Source organism: Pyrgilauda ruficollis, unplaced genomic scaffold (assembly GCF_017590135.1).
Source record: "Pyrgilauda ruficollis isolate IOZ18807 unplaced genomic scaffold, ASM1759013v1 scaffold27, whole genome shotgun sequence".
Lineage (NCBI taxonomy): Eukaryota > Metazoa > Chordata > Aves > Passeriformes > Passeridae > Pyrgilauda > Pyrgilauda ruficollis.
The window spans coordinates 6689039-6711601 of record NW_024524044.1 but is presented as its reverse complement, the minus strand read 5'-3'; the positions used below and the strand labels follow the sequence as shown (position 1 = coordinate 6711601).

Sequence of the window (22563 nt, the reverse complement as noted above, 5' to 3'; positions counted from 1 at the left end):
TTCCTTCCATCAACCTAATTGCTCAAATTCCAGAAAGAATACTGTTCAGGAAAGAAGATCATGTTGTCATGTCAGAGCAGTGAGGTATAAGAAAGAAGCAAAATATCAAGCTAAGCTTGCTTTCCTCACTTTCTTTAGGGCATTGTTTGACTGTTGGAGGAAAGAGAGAGCAGTAGAGTTGTAAGTTTCCTCAAACATAAAGCTTCCCTAGGATTCCTTGAAGCTGTGTGCTCCTGCACACGTACGTTAGCAGAGATGCTTGTGGTCTGAGCCCCGCTGGTGCAGTGGCAGGGGGTTCTCTGTGCTTGGCACGTGGGTGGCTGTAGGAGGCTGCGTGTCTCTGGGCACAGGGCTTTGTGTGAGCAGCCAGTAAGAGCAATCTCTGTGTGTGTTGGCCTGCTGCCGGTCCCACACCGTTCATCCGTCCCTGAGGTGAGGAGTTCAGTGGGATGAGCTGCTTGGTTGTGGTCAGGGAAGCTCATCCTCGGTGTATCCACGAGCCCCTGGCATTCACAGATCTCCGTTTCACCCTGCAGCTCCCAGTAAAGCACCCAGTAAAAGGTCCTGACCAGGCAAGGAGGCGGGTGGGGGCTGGAGCACAGGTGAGGAGTGGTGAAGGACCTGGGGGTGTTTAGCCTGGAGAAAAGGGGGCTGAGGAGAGACCTTATTGCTCTCTACAGCTCTCCTAAATGAGGCTGTAGCCAGGTGGGATTTGGTCTCTTCTCCCAACTAGCAAGTGATTGGATAAAAGGAAACAGCCTCAAGTTGCACCAGGGGAAGTTTGGGTTGGATACTAGGAAAAATTTATTCACTGCAAGTGTGGTCAGGCATTGGAACAGGGAAGTGGTTGAGTCAGCTGGAAATGTTCTAAAAACACGTGGATGTTGCACTTAGGCACATGGTTCACTGGTGGACATGGCAGTGCTGGATTGGCAGTTGGAATTGATGATTTTAGAGGTCTTTTCCAGCCTAAATGTTTCTGTGGTTCTATTTCCTGTCTGAACCATGCTGGGAATGTTGTTGCACCAAGCAGACAACAACAGGTCCCTCAGTGAAGGATGTAGCCTTCCCTACTGCCATGCATAGTGCTCAGCAAACTGGTAAAAGGCAGCAAAATAAATGCATGCAAAATATTGTGAATATAAGTATTAGGCAAATGCTGCATTTTAATAGAATTATTAATCAACTGATGTAGATTTTCTTTATGATTATGAAGTTACTAAAGTTGACTGCTTGAAAGTTAAAAAGTGTCACAAAAGGTGTTTTCAAGGTTAGGTAACTAACAAGAACTGCTTCAAGGAACAGGGAATTTCTTAGAAGCAAGTATGTTTTAAAAGAGGATCATTAAACTTCTGAGGTTTTGAGTTCACAGCAAAAGCCTTTATCATTGTGCTGCTTCAAATAATTTCATTTTGTTTGATGTGCGTTTGTTACCTTTTTGTCTTAATTGCAAGTCCCCAAAGCTCTCAAAAGTTTCATTTCTTTTTTCTAAGTTTAGGTATGAAATGGACTTATTTACGTTTTGTTTTTTTAAATAAATATACCAAGATATTCAGTGTCATTTTCTTTCACACAAGCCATTTTTTATCATCTCTTAATTTGTTCTATCTGCTTTTTCTTTAATATCATTAATATTTTGATGTGGCCATGCAAGGCAAAAAGTCAGTATGAAAGTCAGTTTCTGAAGAGTCATTCAGAATCTTTTGGACTTTCTGTTTTTTCAAATATATTCATTTAAAATATTATACTTAATTTTTTTAAATTGCGAGGTTTGTCTTCTCTGAAAAGTTGAGGCATGCCTGTTGCAATTGCTCAGTTGTTTATGTTCATAAATATAAGTTAATATGGATTTCCAAGCACAAATTAACAAAGTGAAGATGCTGATTAAAACTAAGAAAATATCAGATAATTTCAACCAATAAAAAACCATTTCCTTCATCTCAGCAAGATTTAATTCTAAAGCTTGTAAAGTGACAGGCAAAAGTTCTACTAGAATTTAATTTTCACATCTCCAGCACATTGTCCTGAAGGAGTCTTTCACATCCAGAGTTTGCTGTAATGCTTTCCCAAAGCCCAGAGTCCGAAGTGAGATGGGGATCACCTGGTGCTGCAGGACTGTGCTGGTTTGGCCCCTGCCGTGGGTGCAATCTCACGCTTTCAATTCACTTTCAGCAATCTTCATTGGAATTGCAGGGAGGACTTGGAGTGCAATTTAGATTTTCTTTATCCAAAAAACAACATTGAACTCCACCTATATGTTCATTAACCCTGTTCCGCCTCCATCTTAAGATGGAGGTTGTTCTTATTCATGAAAGCTTGCTGTGCAATGGTCATTTGCAAATTGCTTTGGGTTAGAAAATTTAATTTTTATCTCAACTTGATCAAATTGTAATCAATAATAAATTATGTTAGAGCACACAACAATTGCCTGTATTTGACTTATTGTGATTAGATCCAGTTAGAGTGTCAACCTGTTTTCTCAGGTTTTAGCAATTGATGTGTACTTGGACAAAGATGGAAGATTATGCATCAAGTTCAGTTTGTTTTTCCAAAGACAATTTTCATTAGTCAAAACACCTAGGATGAAAACGCTCATAAAAAGTTTCACCCCTACAGACCCATGTTGCATACTGTTAAAATCCCAATGAGGCGCTGAAAGAAAAAGCCACCTCTTGTTTTGCCTGTTTCCTGTAGAAGCAGAACTAAATAGATGAGTTATTTCTCTGTCCAGTCCTCATAGTGACAGGCTGGCAAAAGAGTTGTAAGCTGGGTGCTTTGAGTCATTCCATTCAGAAAAGCTCCTGCTTCTGGAAAGGTGGCTTTTCTGAGTGGCTTCAGTAGAATGGTTCCTTCATCATGAAAACCTTAGGAGAGAACCTGTGTACAATGGCACTGTAAGACACTAGTACTAACAAAAGTTCTATTAAAAAATACTAGTTTAAGACAACTTGTGATCTAGTCTGAGTTCTACTCCTCCTGGCCTCCATCTGTCAGCACTGCAAAGTGTTTTGGGAGTTGGGATGCCATCTGGGAATTCTCTCTGAATGTTTTCAATGTATTCTTCTTCATTGCACTTAGAAAGTATGAAAATGCATCTTATGAAAAGATGCAACTCTGCTGTTGTACACAAACAAGAAAATAGAGAGAGACATGACCCCTCTGTAATACAGCCAATTTGATACAGGCATAAACAAGCAAATTCTTTTTCTCTTGAGTAGAATGAAAGTAAACTGAACTGCAAAGTTGATCTTAAAGGAAAGATGATTTCATTACCTGCTGCTGCATATTTAAAGAAAGGTGTCATCATTGGCAGAAAATTCTACAGAGAAAGGAATTATTCCTTTGTAGATCGCAGTGGAATCCAGCGACTGCAGTGCATGGAGGACAAGTTGTCTCAGCAGAGGAACTGACAGCACTCTTGCAACCTCTTTTTACCCAGAACTCCAGAAACCTCGTCTTGTTCCTGCAAGATAGGGTATGTAAACCATTTTTTTTCCTCACCAATACTGAGCACAAGTCTGTACCTAAATAAGATGCCATGGCTCCTTCTCACCAACCTACTCTCTTTGTTTTTCAGCTTAGCATAGATGACTTCACGTACTTCAGTGAATCCTATGGCAACAAGAATCCATTTCAAAATGTTCAGGCAAGCATTTATCTCATTTATTTCTTTATGTGCAGTATTTAAAAAGAAAAAGAAAGATGTAAGAAAGATGCACAGAGAAAATAACTTGGAAGAGGGCACTGAGTTGCAGAAGTTTTCCTGTTTAAATTATTGAGATTATTCCAGTTTAAGCAGATGTGTTAAAGGAAATAAAGTGAGTTTGCAGATACATGCTTTGTGGCTATTTTAGTTTTAAAGACTGAGTTTTCACAATTCATCATAACTGAAAAAATTGTTCTTAAATATGCTGCAGTTTTCTATTATAAAAAACAATATCAACTTCCCGACCAACACCCCAAAACTCTGTTTTGAAGCCATAGGAAGAAAAGAACTTATAGGAACCAATAATTTTTTTCTTATTTTCAGAATTTAATACCTATTTTGTTTTTACAGAAATTGAGGCTCATTCTGGGAGTTAACTGTTTTATATTTTTATTAAGTTGATATATCACTAGATGCCATATTGCCTTAATATTCATGAAAAAAATAATGCTAGTTGATTAACTTGAAGTAAGCTCTAGGCACAGAATTTAAGATGGAATCATCCTGACTCAGTCAACAGCTTCAAGTTTTGTCCTCACTGAGAAGGTTTATAGATTTTGTGCAGAGCATCTATGGTTGTACTTACATGACAGTTTATTGAAATGTGATTAGACAAAATGTTCGCTTGTGGAAGTCATGAAGATATTCCTGGAGGCAGTGCAGGATGAACAGAGCTATTAGTAATGTTAATGGTATTAGAGCACACAAGGGAGTGCAAATTCCCAAGCACCACACAGCAAGCACTATATGTAATTAAATACATAAATATTCACTTAATACCTGTCTCTACATCTAAGAACCTCACATCTTCCTTGTATAAGTGGAACTGGAGATATTAATCTCTTTGTCGTATAACAGAATTTTAATGCTGATGCTGGAAGAGAAACAATTATTCAGAGTATCTACATGGGTTTTCTGAGGAATGAATGGGAGTCATAATCATCTGTACTGTAAGGCTCAGTGGCTGTGTCTGCAGGCAGATGCACTGGTTCTTCTCTGCTATGTCTTACCTTCTCAGGGTTTAGGCTGTGTCCTGAGCAAATTTTGGTTGCTACCTGACTACAAAACTGGTTAAATTTCAGCTGTTTGACATGCATTGCAATGCATGACATTGCAAGTTCCTGATAATGTGGTGGGTCTTATTTAAGCAGGCCCTCCATGTTTAAGAGGCATATCAAAGTACTTAAAACATTCTTCTTTGCCTTGTAATCGGGACTCCATCAGCACTGTAGATAGAGATTAAAGGCTTTAAATCTAGAGATAAGGCCAGAGACTGATGGGTTTAGAAATCAGGTGTTATACAAGGGGATTGGGGATCTAGTGAGGGCTGGGAAGGAGGTCCTCAGCTAAACAAAAGGTCATGTTTAAGTAAATCTTTGTCTGTATCTGGCAGGTCAAACACCTACCCCAAGTATTTAACAATCTGAATAAATGTCACTAACTGGTCTTTTTCTGACTTTGCCTCTGTTCCCTCTCTGTCTTGAAGCTGGAAAGTTTTTTCCATATTGTGGCTTCTTTAAAACTGGAAAGTTTATTTTTACAAATTGCTCACCTTCACTCCAGCATTTCCTACATTCGTTCTATAGGATTTTACAATCTTAATGCTTTTCAGTGTAGTTTGATGGAGGTGAGTGAGTGAGTTTATACATCTCATTGTCATTCATGTGAGTGGAAGAAAATGAGATGTATAAACTGCATACTTCCTTTTCACCTGGTTGCCCATAGAGAGAGTTTTGCCAATATCTATTGCATAGGGTTTAGTTCTCAGGGCCAGTAAAGGAATTTTGTAGTCATCCATATTTGGCATAATAGAGTCTACAAAAATTTGCTGGGTTGCTTATGTATTACTTGAACTCCACTTGAGATATTTTGGGCAAGAAATCAATTCTTAATCATGCTGTGAAAGATTGCAGCAATACTCACACAACACAGGACAGAGTGAAAGTCAGGTCTGAATTTTCTCTCTGAGGAAATTAGAATCCTTGATGTTGCATAATCCGAAGGTTTTTACCTACACAGTCTATATTACACAAGTGATCAGTGAAGCTGTAATAAATATTCCATTGCTCTCAAGCATCCTCCTTTATGAACCTCAGAAATGCAAACTTATTCATAAACCTACGTTGGAGATTTCATTTGGAATGTATAAGACCATGTAACAGCATGTGTTCTACAAGAAGAAAATGTTATTTGAAAAAGAGTTATAGACTTGTAAACCCCAGAAACATTTTCAGATATTTGATTTGTTCAGCTGCATTAGCAGCTGTTCTGAGATTTTGTTATCAATGGGTTTGCATGCAATAAAAGAATCTTATTCCAGTAAATACAAAGGGAATCTTATAGGTAGATAATTTATCTTGAACTTTCAAGCAACTTCTAAATTAAATAATAAAATACAGAGATTAGCATTTGGGGAACTTCTTTCTCAAGAAGTCACCTACCCTACAGACTATTTTCCTTTAATATTAGCTTGGGCTTTCCCTAGACAATGCCCAGCTCCTTAGAACTGCAGTGTATATTAACACACTCCAAATAGTGACCAGCTGTGCATCTGCATAATAATGACTGTAAGTCATTGCCACTTGTAGTCTGATAACTCCATCCTGTCCTCACTGAGAGGTCATAGACTGAGCAATACTATTTAGTCACATGTGATACACAGGTTCTAATAAAATTTTCACTGTCTTTATTTTCTTTCTTTTAGTTTTATGATATTATATTAGTTTTTGACAAGGGAATCTGCACAGAACTGTATAATAATCAAGATAAAAGTTCATCATAGACTTATTCAGTGACATGATGATGTTTTGTTCTCTAGCCTTTTCTAAAATACTATTAATATTTCATTTTTTTCAATCCTGGTCACTATCAGACTCTGAATTACCATTTTCAAAGAGCTGCTGTAATTCTCAAGGTTTCATTACTGAAGGGTAATACTCAGTTTGAGTCTAATACCTATTGTTGTGTATGTAAAATTAGGTTTGTTTTTCTGTCACCCTGTACTGTGCTAAAATCAATTTATGTTGAATCTTATCAGTTAGTCAGTTGACCAAGAGGCTGTGCCAGGAGCTGCTTCTGTAGTTCATCAGTCAGACACTGCCTTTGCTAACCTGAAAAAAATCAGCATAATGAGCAAGTCCCATTAGGTCAATATTTATTTTTTTATCAGAGAGTTTAGGAGCATATAGAACAGAACAGACCCTAGTGCAGTAACAGATTTTTTTATACCCTTTGCTTGCTCAATCGTTGTCTATTCTTTAGCTACCTTCATGTGAAGACTACCTCTCTCTCCAAAGCAGCTCAGTTTCTTTAGTAGTGCTTGCTTCAAGACTCTGGCAAATGCCTTGTGTGGGTCCAAGGAGACTGTACCATCTAGAGCTTCCTAGAGTACATGGCTAGTACATTGACTCCTTCAGGTATCTTCAGCAGAACTGCTAGGCAAAACTTTTTTGTGAAGGCCACATCAATCTTTTCCCCATCCTTTGTTATTGTTATAATCTGTATTTTATTCTTTGAAATGCTTCCTCCCATTCTTGGACTTCAGGTTTTCTTCTTGACAGTCCCTTGGATCTGTCTGTAACCCTCAGAAAAAAAAAAAAAAAATTGGTGTCATGTTTCCCACTAAACAGTACAGCATGGGGGTTTTTTCAACAACACTTCCTGTAGCTGCAACACACTCTATCACATAAAGTACATCAGATCAATTTTCATTAAAATTATAGCTTACAGATTTATGCATACATTTGAAGGACATGGCTACAGTGTAAAAGTTTGTGGGATAGATAAAATTTGGAAAGTTAAAATTAAACCTTCCCCTTCTTCTTTTCTCCGTCCTCTCTCTCCTTGTCTCTCTCCTGTTCCTAACTACTGTGTGGTTTCCTTTAACAGAATGCAAAATCAGGTGTTTCTCAACATCTTCTTCATTCTCCACCCCCTTTTGGAGTTTTCATGTTTTCAACAAGCAAGGTAGCTGAAATCCTAAAGTGTGTAAAGCAACATATGGGTGTTGTAAAGAAAAGCGCACAGTTGCCAAATGGCAAGAAGGACAAAGAGGCATGGGGTCAGATTGCCTGCCTGAGGCTGTTGAGTTGATATCCAGCTGTGTCTACCCTTAGGATGAAAAGCAGCTGAATACCAGCGGCTGGAAGCTGAGACAGATGGCAGTGCAGCGCTGGTTAGGAGCAGAGGCACAATTAAGATATTACTAAGTAATAATACATTTTATATCTTACTCTACATTAAATGAGTAATCTGCTTAATATCCTTGGATGAAATGGCGGTTGCCATTCTGGCTCCTGCTATGGGATAAGGGATTAAAACATTGAGAATAAAACTAAATCATTGAATTGATCAGAATTTGAGGTCTAAATTCAAATCTGTAAACAAATTAAAATTAGATGTTTCATCTTTTTTTTTTCCAGGAGGTGCTAAAAACACTACTCAAAGACCTGTACACAAGATCAATGCTTTCTGCTCTATTTTAATTTCTGCAGTTACTTTTGTCTTAGTTTGGTAAATCAGACAATGCCATATAATCCTACCTTATGAGCATCTATAGAAATATGGAAGTACCTATAGCCTTTGCCTAGGAAGGAAGATGTGAGCAATTAGAAAGAATTAGAGAGCAGGTCAGAAAAGCAGTCATAGAACAGAAAAAAAGGAAAAAAAATAATAATAGGAGAAAAGTGTTAGGATCACCACAACACTTGCATGGGAGGGAGAGAGAGAGTCTGTAACAGCTTGAAGATCTCAGTGTTGGATCAAGTGACAGACTTAATCTGGACTTAAATGTAGAAAATACAAAAGCAAAGTTAACAAGCTCTAAACTAGGACTCAATGAAAAATATCTTCTAGTATTTATATTTGTATTGGGTTTCTGTGGCAAGACTTTGGTAGTGGGTGGGCTACAGGGGTGGCTTTTTTGAGAAGCTGCCAGAAGGTTCCCCTGTGTCCAAAAGTGTCAGTGCTCCAAGAGGGACCCGCCACTGGCCAGAGCTGAGCCCATCAGAGACAGTGGCAGCGTATTAAAAAGGTGAAGAAGTTACTGCACAGAAGCAATTGTGTTTCAAGAAGAGAGGAGTGAGAACTTACCAGAAACCAGCACCGAGGTCAGCACAGGAGGAGGGGAGGAGGTGCTGCAGGCAGCAGAGCAGGCAGAGGTTCCCTGCAGCCCGTGGTGCAGCCCATGGTGTGACAGCTGTGCCTCTGTAGCCCTGGAGGTACACGGGGGAGCAGAGATCACCTGCACCCCATGGAGACCCAGTGCCACGAGAGGTGGGTGCCTGAAGGAAGCTGTGACCCTGTGGGAAGGCTCCTGGCAGGACCTGTGGAGAGAGGAGCCCAGGCTGGAGCAGTCTGTTCCTGATGGACTGCACCCCATGGGAGGGACCCATGCTGGAACAGTTCGTGAAGAACTGCAGCCTGTGGGAAGGACTCTCCTTGGAGAAGTCCATGGAGGACTGATTCCCATGGGAGGGACCCCACGCAGGAGCAGGGGAAGAGTATGAGGAGTCCTCCTGCCAAGAGGCAGTAGAGACAATGTGTGATGAACTGACCACAGACCCCATTCTCTGTCCCCCTTCTCCACTGCAGGGCAGGAGGTAGAGAGTCATGGGTAATGTTGTGCCTGGAAGAGGGGTGGGTAGAAGGTCTTTTTGTGTTTTATTTCTATTGTCATGCTCTGATTTGATTATTAATAAGTTCAATTAATTTTTCCAAGTCAAGACTGTTTTTCTTGTGTAATTGGTTAGTGAACTCTCCCTGGCCCATGAACCTTTTATTTTCTCTCCTTTGTATAGCTGAAGAGGGAAAAGATAGAGCATCTTTGGTTGGTACCTGGCATCAGGCCAGGGTCAACCCACCACAACATTAAATATGCGCTACATTAATTTTGATAATTTTCAAATCTTCATCTTGCATTTTGTTTCCCCAGATATTTCAGGTTAATTTTATTATCAAGAAAAAAGCTTGGAAAGATGTTTTCTGATGATGCAGGTTCCAAATGTAAAGAATATTTTTCAATTAATTTCATTCAGGTGTCTATATCAGGAGCTCAGCTATCAGATTTGTAAATGAAGTGGATGATACCCTGATGCTTTATCTGAACCAATGCAGCCTGAGGTTTATAATGAGTACTTTGAGCAAAAAGGTGGAAAGCACGACATGAATTTTGTTTGTGTGTGTCTGGAAGCTCTGCAGAGCCTGAAATCTGCAGCTTTTAAAATTAATAATTACAAATCAGACATTTTTCTGTACCATGTGCTGTACCACCAGGATGTACACAAATGCAGGATGTTTTTTTATTCCAAGTATGACTTAACTGAATGGAGCTGCTGGAACGGGGGGTGTCTGGCACTGATCTTTCTCACATCCAAGGGCATTTAGTTAGAGTCATCTGAGCTTTGCTTCTGGCAGTGTTCATAACAATGACACTCTTAGCTTGAGAACTTCTACATCATCTAGCTCTCCTCTTCCACCATACATGTGGAAGACAGTAAAAATTTGGTGTTACTGAGTGCTTTAAGCTTGCTGCAAGAAATTTCAGGAGCAGCCTGCAAACCACAATCCATCAAACTGGTGAGAATTCACATTGCTGTTTACTGTGGAGGTCCCTCACCTTGAATGTTAAATTAAGGATACATTATAAAAAATGTTGATTATTAAGCAACTGAATATTAAGCAAGTAAAAAAAATCTTGTAAATTTTTTACAGGAAATTCTTCAGTCTTCTCCTTCATCTTTAGTTTTGCCAGCTGTTGACTGCAAGGCTACCAGCTCTCTCCTGAAGGTTCTTCAAGAATCAGGAGATTGGAAGTTAACAAATGTAACTAATCTCAATGTCTCTCAGCTGGAAGTGAATGCATCTCACCCAAATTTACTGGTGGTTCAGCTACAACCACTTACCAGGTAGGGGCTTATCACTAACAGAGCTGACCCACACATGTGCATGACTCAGCCAGCTTTTGAAAATGTCAGTTGTATTCAGGAAATTAAAATAAAAATTTAAAAAAAAAAACCAAAAAACAAACAGAGTGAAAGCTTGTAGGGCTATCAAAATTGTTTCTCTTATAAGGATAAATTCAGGGTTTCTCAAAGTCCCCTGATAAGCTTACCAGGTGTACTAGATGAATTATGTTGAGAAAGGCAGTCAGGCATTCCTATTTTGTCTGCCTCATTATATGAACAAAGGGGCAGCTAATAAAACTAAATGGCAATGCACTTTTTAGCAGAAAGGCTCAATTATTTTACTCGACACATGATTTACCTGCAGAATTAATTGCTAGAAGGCATTCCAGGGGTCAAAAATACTGGCAAGATAAATAAGCAAGCAAATAAACATACAGACAAACCTGAAGCAAGTAAACAGCCTAATTTTCCATTGCTATGGAAGGAAGAGGAGGACTAATTCTCCATGTTTCCAGCTCTATGAGGGCTGTGATCTAACAGAGAAAGGGAGAGACTGTTCTTTCAGGTGAATGTATATTTAGAAAATAAAAGGCATGGTTGCTGAGCTCCTTCTGCTTCCTCTTCTTCCCAGCTTGTTACTTGGGCATTTGTACATGTTGGTGTAAAGTGCAGATATCAACGTGTCCTAAACAAATGCAATTCTAGCTGTCACATCACTACACAAAAAGAGGCATGATAACAATTTTAAAGAGCTCCTGTACAAATGTTAAACAAGGGGCCAACACCAAATGAAAAAAAAAGGCTTCTCAGAGGCTGACCAAAATACTGTCAGTAGTATGGCTTCTCTGCTGCCTAGGAAATTTGAGGGGTTTAAGAATCAGCTGAAGATGTGGTCCTTACATTTTTAATGGCTTTGCAGAAGAAAAGGGTCATTAGGAGAAGATGAAAGAATGACTAGGGACTGACAGTAATCCTTTCATCAGTCAGTATCTTTATACATTTCTGATTCACATCATTCTTGCCTAGGAAAGATTTTAAATTATTTTTCTCCCTCTTTTTCTCTAGTGATTTAAAAGAGATTTCCACCCTGGAAGCAATTGCTGAAAATGGTAAGTAATAGTACCTAGACATAACTAACATTTCATCATTTGTGGTTTCACTTGAGCCGGTAGCGTTCTCTAGTCCCCAGGCTTTGCTTTGCTACTACCATTTAAAGGCTTTTATCCCACTCCCCTTCTATAAGCTCTGGTTGTCTTAGTTCTAATCAGACACTAAGTGTCTGGGACATGAAATGTAAGCTTGATAAATTCACGTCTCCTTCAGGCACGGGCCTTTGCTCATTCTCTGAGCACAACCCCTGCAAGCCTGTGCAACTTGAGCTGCCTCCTCCCATCTCACCTTGCACACTGGCAGCTGGAGGTGCCAGGCTCATCTGGCAATTCCAGGGCCTTTGTCTCAACAAAGGGTGTCTGCATGAATAGGAAATGTTTTTCTAATCTTTATAATACTGATGGCCTTCTGTGCCTTTGATATCAGTCTTTTATTGGTTTTGCAGTGTATTAAACATTACTTGTTAAAGTTGAATCTCTCAATATAATACTATAAAAAAAGTTTCTTGCCTAGCATCTGTTTGAAAAAGAGATGCCATACATGAAAATGGCACTGAGAGGCATCTCATTGCAGAGCTTTCACTTACTACTCTAAATTAGAAATCAAATTATAAAGCATGCAAATCACTGAAGTGGTAGCTTTGGAGGTTTACAGTGTAGTGGGCTGATAATTAAACAGTGTTCTTGGTGGCTATGACTGTTTCTGCTCAGAACTGGGGTTGTAAAATCAAAGCAGATTTGAAAATCGGAGGAAAATACCTTAGTTGTGTATCCTTTTCTGTTTGTTTTTGTTCTAGTCCAAAATGAGTGGGTTTTATACTAAAACAAGCAGTTGGGTTTTCATCTCTGAATTGCAGAGGAGTTATTTTTTTCTATTTTCTTGTCCCCAGAGCATACTGGGTAGCTGAGCCTTGGCTCAATGTTGGTCTTGGCCAAATAGCGGCTTTGTCTTTATGGGACATTTCTTTCATCAGCTGCATGGATTCAAGGATAAACTTCCCAAGCCCTAGAATTGTAGTATCATAGAATGTGCTGAGTTGGAAGGGACCAAATGGGATCAGAGTCCATCTTAGCCCTACACAGGACACCCCAAGAATCACATCATGTGCCTGACTGTATTCTCCAAATGCTTCTTGAACTATGTCAGGTTTGGTCCTCTGCCACTTCTCTAGGGTGCTCCATTGCAGTACTCTGGGTAGAAAACCTTTTCCTGATATCCAGCCTAAACCTCCACTGACTCAGGTTCATGCCATTTCCTTGATTCCTGTCACTGGTCACGAGTGGTGAGATCAGCAGTGTCTGCCCCTCTTCTTCCCCTCACGAGGAAGTTGTAGCTGCAATGAGATTTCCCCTCTCTCCTTTTCTCCAGGCTGAACAAGTGACCTCAGCCACTCCTCATAAGGCTCCTTTCCCCCTTTTGACCCTTCACCATCCTCATTTCCCTCCTTTGGACACTCTCCCATAGCTTTTTATCCTTCTTACCTGGAGGCAGCCAGAATTGCCCCAGCACTGAAGGTGAGGCTATCTCAGCTCAGAGTAGAGCTTGCCTCCCTTGCCTGGCTGGCAATGCTGTGCCTGATGCCCCCAGGACAGGGTTAACCCTCCTGGCTGCCAGGGCACACTGTAGACTCAAGCAACCGCTGTCCACTTTGTTTTGGGAAAGCAAAGTTAAGAGGTGATCTGTGGGAGGATGGAAGAAAAAGCTATGCCAACTTCTTGGCTAGCATCAACTAGGTTTTAATAGGGAAGAAGGTGTGTGGATTAGGGAAAATATGCTGCTTTGCTTGGCCAAGTATAGAATCTGCACTATTGCTCCCAGGTAGGCATCTAATTTAGGTGCTTTAAAACATGGTGGACAGTCTGAGCTCTTTTCTCTGGAGAATTTGAAAATACATCATAAGAAAGGTATAGTCTGATCACAGGCAAACAAGAGATCTATATCAACCCCATTGTCATAAGGATGTTCACAGAAGCTTCTTTGGACAAAGAAGTTACGTCTAGAATCTTCCTGAAGGCAGGAATTACAGATGTTACTGGTAACTATAGTTACATGTATCTCCCTTCTGAAGGGAAATGCAAATAACATGTTAACTTCAGAAAGCTGTTGGTTGCTTTAATGAAAGAAAACCCAGTCAATCTCTGCATTTTTATACATATTACTTTTTTTGTGCAATTTTTTGCTAAGGCTGAAGAGAATTTCCAAAATCTATGAATCCAGATTATAAAATCAACGTTATATAATGCCTTGGATCTCCACAACCAGTGTAATTATGGCAGTAGTTTTAGGCAGTTGTTTTTCTGAGTAAGTACATTTCTCACAGTAGATTCTCTTAGCAATAATTTTGAGAAGGAAAATTCACATAGCTATGATTCTTGACTGATATGAGGAAATCAGTTCAGCTGAAACCCTACAGAAAAAAGCAATACTTGAATTCTTACAAAAGCCAAATATTTTACTCAGCCATGACACCATAATTACAGTAAATAGAAGTGGTTAAAGAGGATAACAATATAAACTCTTAATTTCAGCAAATACAAATAAAACACAATTTCTAAAGTATAACCTCAAAATCTGAGAAGTTTGTATGTCCAGGTTACAAAATCTCCATCCACCAGACTGGTACATGAAGGAGAAGTGGGAAGGCACTGAAACAGTAAATATGACTCTGCTTGCTTGCTTCTCAAGCAGTCCCAATAACAACACTAATAATGGATCATGATTCACAACTATTGTGCTCCTTATTAGCAGATGTTCATGTTTCTGCACAAATATTGAAAACATTTATCAGTTGTAAGCATTTATTGCCGCTGCCTGTGGTTTCAGAACTAGAAGAGGATCTTTTGTAGAGGCATATTTGGACCTCTTTGAAAGGCCCTCTCTTCCTTTTTTGACTTCTTCTTCCTTGTTCAGAAATACTTCAACATATTTCTCCTTTGGCCTGAAAATGAAAATTTTCTGTGTCTTCTTGGGGGTGCATAAGCAGGCTTTAAATCCACAGAAGGCAAAAGAAATATTGCTACCAGTATTATACGTACCATGCCCCACACTAAACACCATGTTTTGAGTTTCTCAGTGATAGTTATGTGTATTTGTAATTCACAGAACACTGCTTAAATTTCATTATTTGTTTATTAAACACTTGACTAACAGTATATACTGTCTTAAAGAAAGAAAAGAAACCTCTGAAGTGATTTCTCCTGCTCCTGCTTTTAATCGTCCAAAGTTCAAACTTTTTGGGTATATTTTCCATGGTTTTACTTTTCAGCATCAAAATCACCCCTTTTTCTGAAGTGTTGTATTTTTTTAAAATCATCTCACTGAAATTGTGCATTTTTCAAGACACTGTCTTATCCCATTTGTACCTAGATAGAATGAGCACTTAAGTTGCTTAAACAAACTGAATAAGCTTAAACATCTAGCTCATTACTTCTCCAATTACTGTAGGATTTTAGCTTTCTCAGCATACCGAGTTTGTTGAATTATATGTTTATATTTACAGACAAAATAATTGGAAGAGTGACCATGGATCTGCAGGAACGAGGGATTAATTTTTCAGTCATTTATACTGCAGTGAGACCTTCAAGGGTGAGTAATGGTCAGTGCCTAGAACTGTCAGATTTTTATCATCCAATAGCTTAATGTTTACAGGAGAAGTCTGTAGATGATTTTCAAGATTATACAGACAAGCAATCTATATTTTATGAGGTTTTGACCTCATATGAAGTGATTGCATGCATTTTCATATATGATAGCTATATCACATAACTATTGAAGTTTTACTGTTCTGGAGACTATAAATTTACCTTTGTCCATAGAACTAATTATTATTTTTAAGAACTGTAAGTAATTTTTTTTTTCAGTTTAACTGTAGTGGTTTTGTAGTGAGTTCTGTGTGGAACATTATCAAACTTCCTAGTGTGGTTGGTTAGTATAGGCAGAGTGCTATTAATTAACTGAAGGCTAATAAAGTATCCACTTTAAAAATAATTGGTTTAATTTCTTTTAAGCAATACTTGGTATTTAGAGCTGCAAGGTTAAGTTTTCACCCTTGCTGATAGTCAGAATATAATTTGTAGATCACATCATATCACATTAAGTAACAATGCTGGATAGTTATTTATGCATAATTATCTTTTTGTGTGACATAGAGATTGCAATCAAAAATATTAAATTTTTAATTTTAATGTGAATAAATGGGAGACAGTCTTGCCTTGAGGAAAAAAAAAAAGAGTTCTCATTAAGAAGAGAAACATTTGAAGGATGGGCTGAATGCTAAAAATGCAGCTTTGAAAGAAAGATGTATATCTGTTTCAGAGGTAACACAATCTGAGCTCCTAATATGATAATGGACTCATAGAATCATTAAGATTGGAAGAGACCTCCAAGGGCATTGAATCCAGCCTTTGACTGATCACCATCATGTCAACTGAACCAGAGCACTAAGTGCCACATCCAGTAATTTCCTGAGCACTTCCAGGGATGGTGACTCCACCACCTTCCTGGACAGTCTGTTTCAGTACTTGACAGCCCTTTCAGGGAAGAAATTCATCCTGATGTCCCGCCTGAACCTCCCCTGGTGTAGCTTGAGGCCATTTCTGCTGGTCCTGTTGCTGGCTGCCTGGAAGAAGAGGCTGACCCCCACCTGGCTACAGCCTCCTTTCAGGCGCTTGGAAAATGATGAGGTCCCTGCGAGCTTCCTCCTGTCCTGGCTGAACACCCCAGCTCCCTCAGCCCCTCCTCGTGTGGCTCCTCAGACCCTTCCCCAGCTCTCTGGACACGCTCCAGCCCCTCAATGTCTGCCTTTTTGTTGTGAGGGGCCCAGAATTAGACACAGCCCTTGAGGTGTGGCCTCACCAGTGCCCAGTACCGGGGACAATCCCTGCCCTGGTCCTCTGGCCACATCATTGCTGCTCCAGGCCAGGATGGCAATGGCCTTCTTGGCCACCTGGGCACACCCTGGATCCTGTTCAGCTGCTGTCAGCAGCACAGCCATGTCCTTTGTACTCACATAGACTCGTGAGTGTCCAAGTAGCAGAATGGGTCACTAGCTGCTTCCTCTTGGATTGCAGGGGTTCTGATCTGCTCCCAGACCCTGTCTGACAGCTCAGCATATTGCCCTGAGGATAACCAGTCTTGCTGTTAAAGACTGAGGCAAAGAAAGTACAGATACCTCAGCCTTTTTCCTGGTACTTGGTTATAATGTTCCCCCCTTCCCCACATCCAAGGATAGAGAATTTACTTAGCTCTCCTTTTGTTGTTAATTTATTTATAAAAACACTTTTTATTACCTCCCACAGCAGTTGCCAGATTGAGCTCTAGCTGAGTTTTCAACTTTCTAATTTTCTCTTTACATGGCCTAACAACACCCTTCTACTCTCCCTGAGTTGCCTGCCCCTTCTTGGAAAGGTCATCAACTCCTTTTTTTTCTCTGATTTCCAGTGAGAACTCCCTGTTCACCCAGGCCGGTCTTCCTGCATCGGCTCATCTTCTGGCACATGGGGATGGCCAGCATCTGTGCTTTTAAGATGTCTTTCTTAAAGTGTGTCTAGCTCTCCTGGACTCCTTTGTTATTAAGGACTGTCCAAGGCAGAGGTTTTGTCGACCCCTTCCTCACTTCACCAAGAATTGTGAACTCTGTCATTTTGGGGTTGCTATGCCCAAGGCAGCCTCTGACCACTACACCTCCCAGCAGCCCTTCTCTGCTCATAAACAGCAGATCTAGCAGGGCACTGTCCCTGCTAGGCTCACTCACCAGGATGCGTCAGGAATTTATCTTCCTTACGCTCCAGGAACCTCCTAGACTGCCTCTTCACTGTGCTGAGTTTCCAGCAGACATCTGGCAAGTTAAAGTCTCCCACAAGAACAAGGGCTAGCGATCATGAAACATCAGCCAGTTGCTTATAGAATATTTCACCAGCCTTTCCTTGGTTTAGGCAACATGAAAGACCTTTGTGTGATTGTCTAGATCTAGCATGAGAAATGCCAACAGGATCTTGAGAGGCTGGAAGGTTTTCAGGAGGTAGCACAATGAAAAATGCACTGCTATTCTTATTACAAGAATAAAACCTAGAAAACCTATGTTCAGTGCATGCAGAGGGAAGTCCCTTTATCTTATCCAAGAGAAGAGTAAGAGGCCACTTAAATGGACTTCATAAATGTTCTTTAAGCCAGTAGTGGATGAGCCCCTCAGAAGTGTTCTGTGTTCATTCAAAATTAGTATTTTGCATGGAGGTAGGATCTTGAACCTCTGACTAAGCCAGCAAGGTGATCACAATACTCCCTTCAGGCTCTGAGGCAAAGGCAAATTCTACTGAAGAAACATGAAAACTTTCTTCAAAAATTCACCCTGTGAAATTAACTTCCAGAGACTGGATTTTGGAGCTCAAACTTAGAAAAAACCACAGTACCATGAGGAGGCAAGGCCACATTGATAGTCTGTGTACTGTGTGTACACAGAAGGAGAGAATATGGACTTGTGATCTGCCTTTTCTTCTATTTCTTTTTTAACAAAGATCCAAAATAAAAATAAAGTTTACGTTGTTGTTGTGGCTCTGTACTGTTTGAAATGAAAGGCACATGGGCATTCTTAGCTGAAAATTGCATTTAGAACAATTGGAATGAAAAATATTTTTAATTAATGAAAAATAGGAATTAAGGAATTTTTTCGATCAATTTAAAAAAGATTTTAAATCTATGCATATTTCAACAGGCTTTTCAAATTAAAGTAACTAAGTTTGAGCAGCTGAAGCACTTTTAAATAATTAAAGCAATGTATTTTAAGATGTTCTACATTTTTAAAATAAACAATTTAAAGCAATTTAAACTTTTCTCAATTGTATAAATTTAATACTTTATAAAACCATTTGAAGCATTTTTTGGCCCCTCACAGTAACTTTAAGTTATTTCAGTGCATTCAAGGTTATCAGCTTCTGTGCAGAGCTAGAAAAGCCAAAGCAGAATGTACTTTTGAGGGTTCATCACTCTGTGTGTTTGCATATAACCTCTCCATGGTATGTATTGCATATCTTTGGCTGTGCTTGAACTGCAGAAGGTATGAAGTGTTTGATAACTGTAAAGGAAAATACTAACTCCCTTTGCTTAGACTATAAAGACTATATTGCATGATCTAGAAGTTACAGGATCACTCCCCAGTGATAGCCAAGATCAATATATATAAGAAGTAAAAGGCTTTAATCACGTTGAGAGTGATTTTCAAATGCATTATATAAAATGTAGAGCTATCATTCACTATGGAAGAGTTTGCATTCACTAGTGGCCTTATTCTCAGTGATGAAGGAAATTAGCTTTAGGTATTACACTTAAAAAAAAAAAAGCTAATCTCCTTCTAGTTAGGTAAATCCAATTTATATGATAAAACTCCCAAAAAATGGTGGGTTTGGGATGCTTATTTTCTGAAAGGTCTGCCTCCTTGCTCTGGGGCTGTTTATGGCTTAATAACATCATTGTGTCATATTTGTTTGTTCTTCCATTGCCTCAAGCAGAAAAAAATAGATGTGAGACATGCATATATTAGAAAAGGTTCCAGACTGGTATTGGCTTCACAGAAAGTGAATGAGTGAGCAGAACTCACCTATGATTGAGCGTCTTTTCTGATTTGATGAGCAAGACCTATTTACTTTAGTCAGTGCAGACACAGATGCCTTTAGGCTGTTATGATTACCAGTTCATTACCCCAGTGCAGGATGGAGATTTGCTCCCACTGGTTCTATTCCAGTTTCAGCATGATTGGAGGGCTAGAGCACCTCTTCTATGAGGAAAGGCTAAGGGAATCAGGATTGTTCAGCCTGGGAAAGAGAAAGCTTCAGGGTGAACTAATTGCTGGCCTTCCAGTACCTGAAGGGAACCTACAGGAAAGCTGGAGAGAGGATTTCTTACAAGAGCGTGTAGTTATAGGAAAAAGGAGAATGGTTTTAAACTGAAAGAGAGTAGGTTTAGATTTGATATTAGGAAGAAATTCTTTACTGTGAGGATGATGAGGCCCTGAAACAGGCCAATGCCCCATCCCTGGAAGTGTTCAAGGCCAGGCTGGATGAGACCCTCAGCAGCCTGCTCTAGGGAAGGTGTCCCTGCAAGGGGCTTGGACCCAGAGGACCTTTAATGTGCCTTTTAATTCAAGGCATTCTATGACTGTATGATTTGAAGCTCAAAGACAGAATTAAGAGACACCACTTGGCGACCTATTTGAAATGGTATCACTAACCAGTTGATGATTCCTCCCACCATCTCCTAAAGGAGCTCCCTTCCTCCAAAAAGGCAGCAGCTGGGTCTTGTGGCTCATGTTTTGAAATGCTTTGCCTTGTAGGCCTGGCTGAGTTGGGATGAGTTGGGATCTCTCTGGCTGAGTGATTTGTATCACCTAATTCTGGGCAAGTGAGGTCTATATGTCTATATCTGACGTCATCAACCAGAGTTCTCTTTACAATTAAGGGTTTTTAGGTTATGATCCTTCTGACTGTTTTGTAGGAGATGGCTGCAGGATGAGATGAAACTCATCTTAAGGCAGTCATCATGCTTAGGTTAAATCTTGACATGTACATATAGTCAGACAACTCTCACTCAATATTTCTCATATTTTTTCCATTAAAAACCAGAAACATATCTCAAGATATGAGGAGTGTATGGCCAAGACTTTCCTTCCCTTTGAAAATCATTTGATAGCTTACTTTTCTTAATGAGAACCAAATCCCTCTGCAGTCCTTGTTCTACTCTTTCATCAGGAGTTCTCATGCATAAATGAATTTCTGTGTTCTTGAGGAGTTTGGTTATGGTCACCTCTCTATTCTGCTTTCTTCTGGTTAGCTTTTTGGCATGTGGTTGTAATGCATAATCTTACCTTGGTGTTGTAATTGGAGAGGTTAAAAAGGATGCAATGATTTAAAGACAGATATGCTTCAAATCATAAATCTTATCAAGTTCCCCCATCCTTCTGATACTCATAGGTGTCCCTGTAACATTTTACTAGTTTTCTTCTGAAACTGCAAGACAGTTTTATAGTTGGTATCTTTTCTCAGTGAGATTGAATGCTGAGGGACCACACACTGCTAAAAGGAGATTTATGGCTACATTCCAGCTGATACTCATTTTGTTGACTCCACTTTTTACAGATGCGTTGTGAAATGCTGTTTAAATTTTCTGCACTGCCTCCACCTTTTCAGAGAGCTCCAGTTACCATCAGCTTTGGACTCCGTTCTACAAGCTGTCTGCTCTAGTTGGTGTTTCTGTGTGTTGAGTCTTTGATACCACTCAGAGCCAAGCAAGAGTTACAGAAACTTTTTACAGTCAGAAGTAACATTGGAATCTGTCACACAAGTGATTAGTTTTGACACTTAAAAAGTGTCTCTTGCAGATATCTTCATGTGCTATTGTGGTGCACCGCAGCTGAAAGGAGTATGAAAAGTTTTCATCTGCTTTGACAAGTGCTTGTGGTTATGTTTTCTTTGTTTCTGCCTTCCATCTAACACGTTTTAAAATGCATCATATTTTTCTCTGCTGCATCTTCCACTTCCATCCAGCTCCCCCTGTTTTGTTGACTGTTCAGTTTACCACTCTGAGGAGACTAAATGCTGCAACAGCCGCCCCACTGACTTCACAGCTTCTGGCTGATGGAATGCTTTTGACCATTTAATATGCTCAAACATTACATAACATCAGCTCTCCCATGAATAAACATTAGAAAAATGTTATAATGCCATTTCAGGAGCTGGGGTGTAGATTAAATATCCTCACATGTCTTTGAATACAGGAATTGCCTTACTCATTTAGTCTTCTATTTTTATGTTTGAAGGAGCAACTGTAGTTTGGCACAGTATAATAAAGTATTGGTGTTTCCAGCCTAAAAGAAGAAAAAAGGAATTCCTTATCCTCTCCTCTCCCCACTTAATGAATGCCATTATAACAAAACATTAACTTGTACATGAAGAGTGTACATTTGATTATTTTCTAGCAAACTCAGTTTTGAGAATTTTTTTTTGACAGCGGTAGAGTATTTTTAAATACCTACAAAAGAACTGCTTGAGGCAGGTTGAAGCCAGTTAGTTGTCACTCTAGATGAACAAACATTTAGCCAAATTAGTTTCAAAATTGAGTGATGAAAATGTGAGAGATTCTTGTTAGCAATTCTGTATGATTCATTTGATGTGTTAGTGGGGAATTCAGAGAAATAACTAGTGTTTTACCTTTAACTCTAGACTTTGCACCAGAGTGAGTTGATTCACTTACTTTAAACATTTTTACAACTTTAGCTTACATTTTATGTTCTATTTATATATATATATATATGTGTGTGTGTGTGTGTGTGTTTATGCACTTTACTGCTAAATGAAGGACAGCATGGAACTAAGCTATTATTTTTATCTGATCAGAACAGTTTTGTTTTTTTCAGATGCTAAGTTTTTAAGGCATAGATGAAACCTGTAGAGATCTTCCATCAGAAGATCAAATCAGAAAGTTGTATTTATTTTGCTTTTAAAACTAAGGACCAAGAAAACTGGTGTGGAGGAGGTATGGTGGAGAAGGACACAGGCAGGATAAATTGTGTCTTAGGACTAAAATTTACCATAAATTGGTAAAATGCAGGCATAAAAATTGCAATGAGTATTATGAAAGGTACAGGCATATATAAGCAGAAGTCATAAACATAATAATGCAGAATGAAATTGAGGTATAAGGGTAAAGTAGGATAGATGAAATGGAATGTGTAACTGTAAAGAAGCATATTTATATGACATGTTGGTAGGCATACTAAACACTTTCTGGAAGGAGAATGCCTAGGTAAAAAAGTATTGGAGTGACAGAATAGAGCTGTAAATGACTGATGTTTTA

The 22563-nt window shown here is 39.3% G+C and overlaps 1 protein-coding gene across 1 annotated transcript in view; it reads left to right on the top strand.

The window, feature by feature from the left end:
* The window catches only part of ATP6AP1 (ATPase H+ transporting accessory protein 1), a 50931-nt gene that overhangs the window by 3236 nt on the left and 25132 nt on the right, over positions 1-22563 (top strand). Inside the window, exons 2-6 of the mRNA XM_041471451.1 lie at positions 3349-3475; positions 3578-3646; positions 10418-10611; positions 11677-11720; positions 15221-15306. Of these exons, the coding sequence (XP_041327385.1) occupies positions 3349-3475; positions 3578-3646; positions 10418-10611; positions 11677-11720; positions 15221-15306 (520 nt within the window). The remainder of the gene's footprint in view (positions 1-3348; positions 3476-3577; positions 3647-10417; positions 10612-11676; positions 11721-15220; positions 15307-22563) is intronic.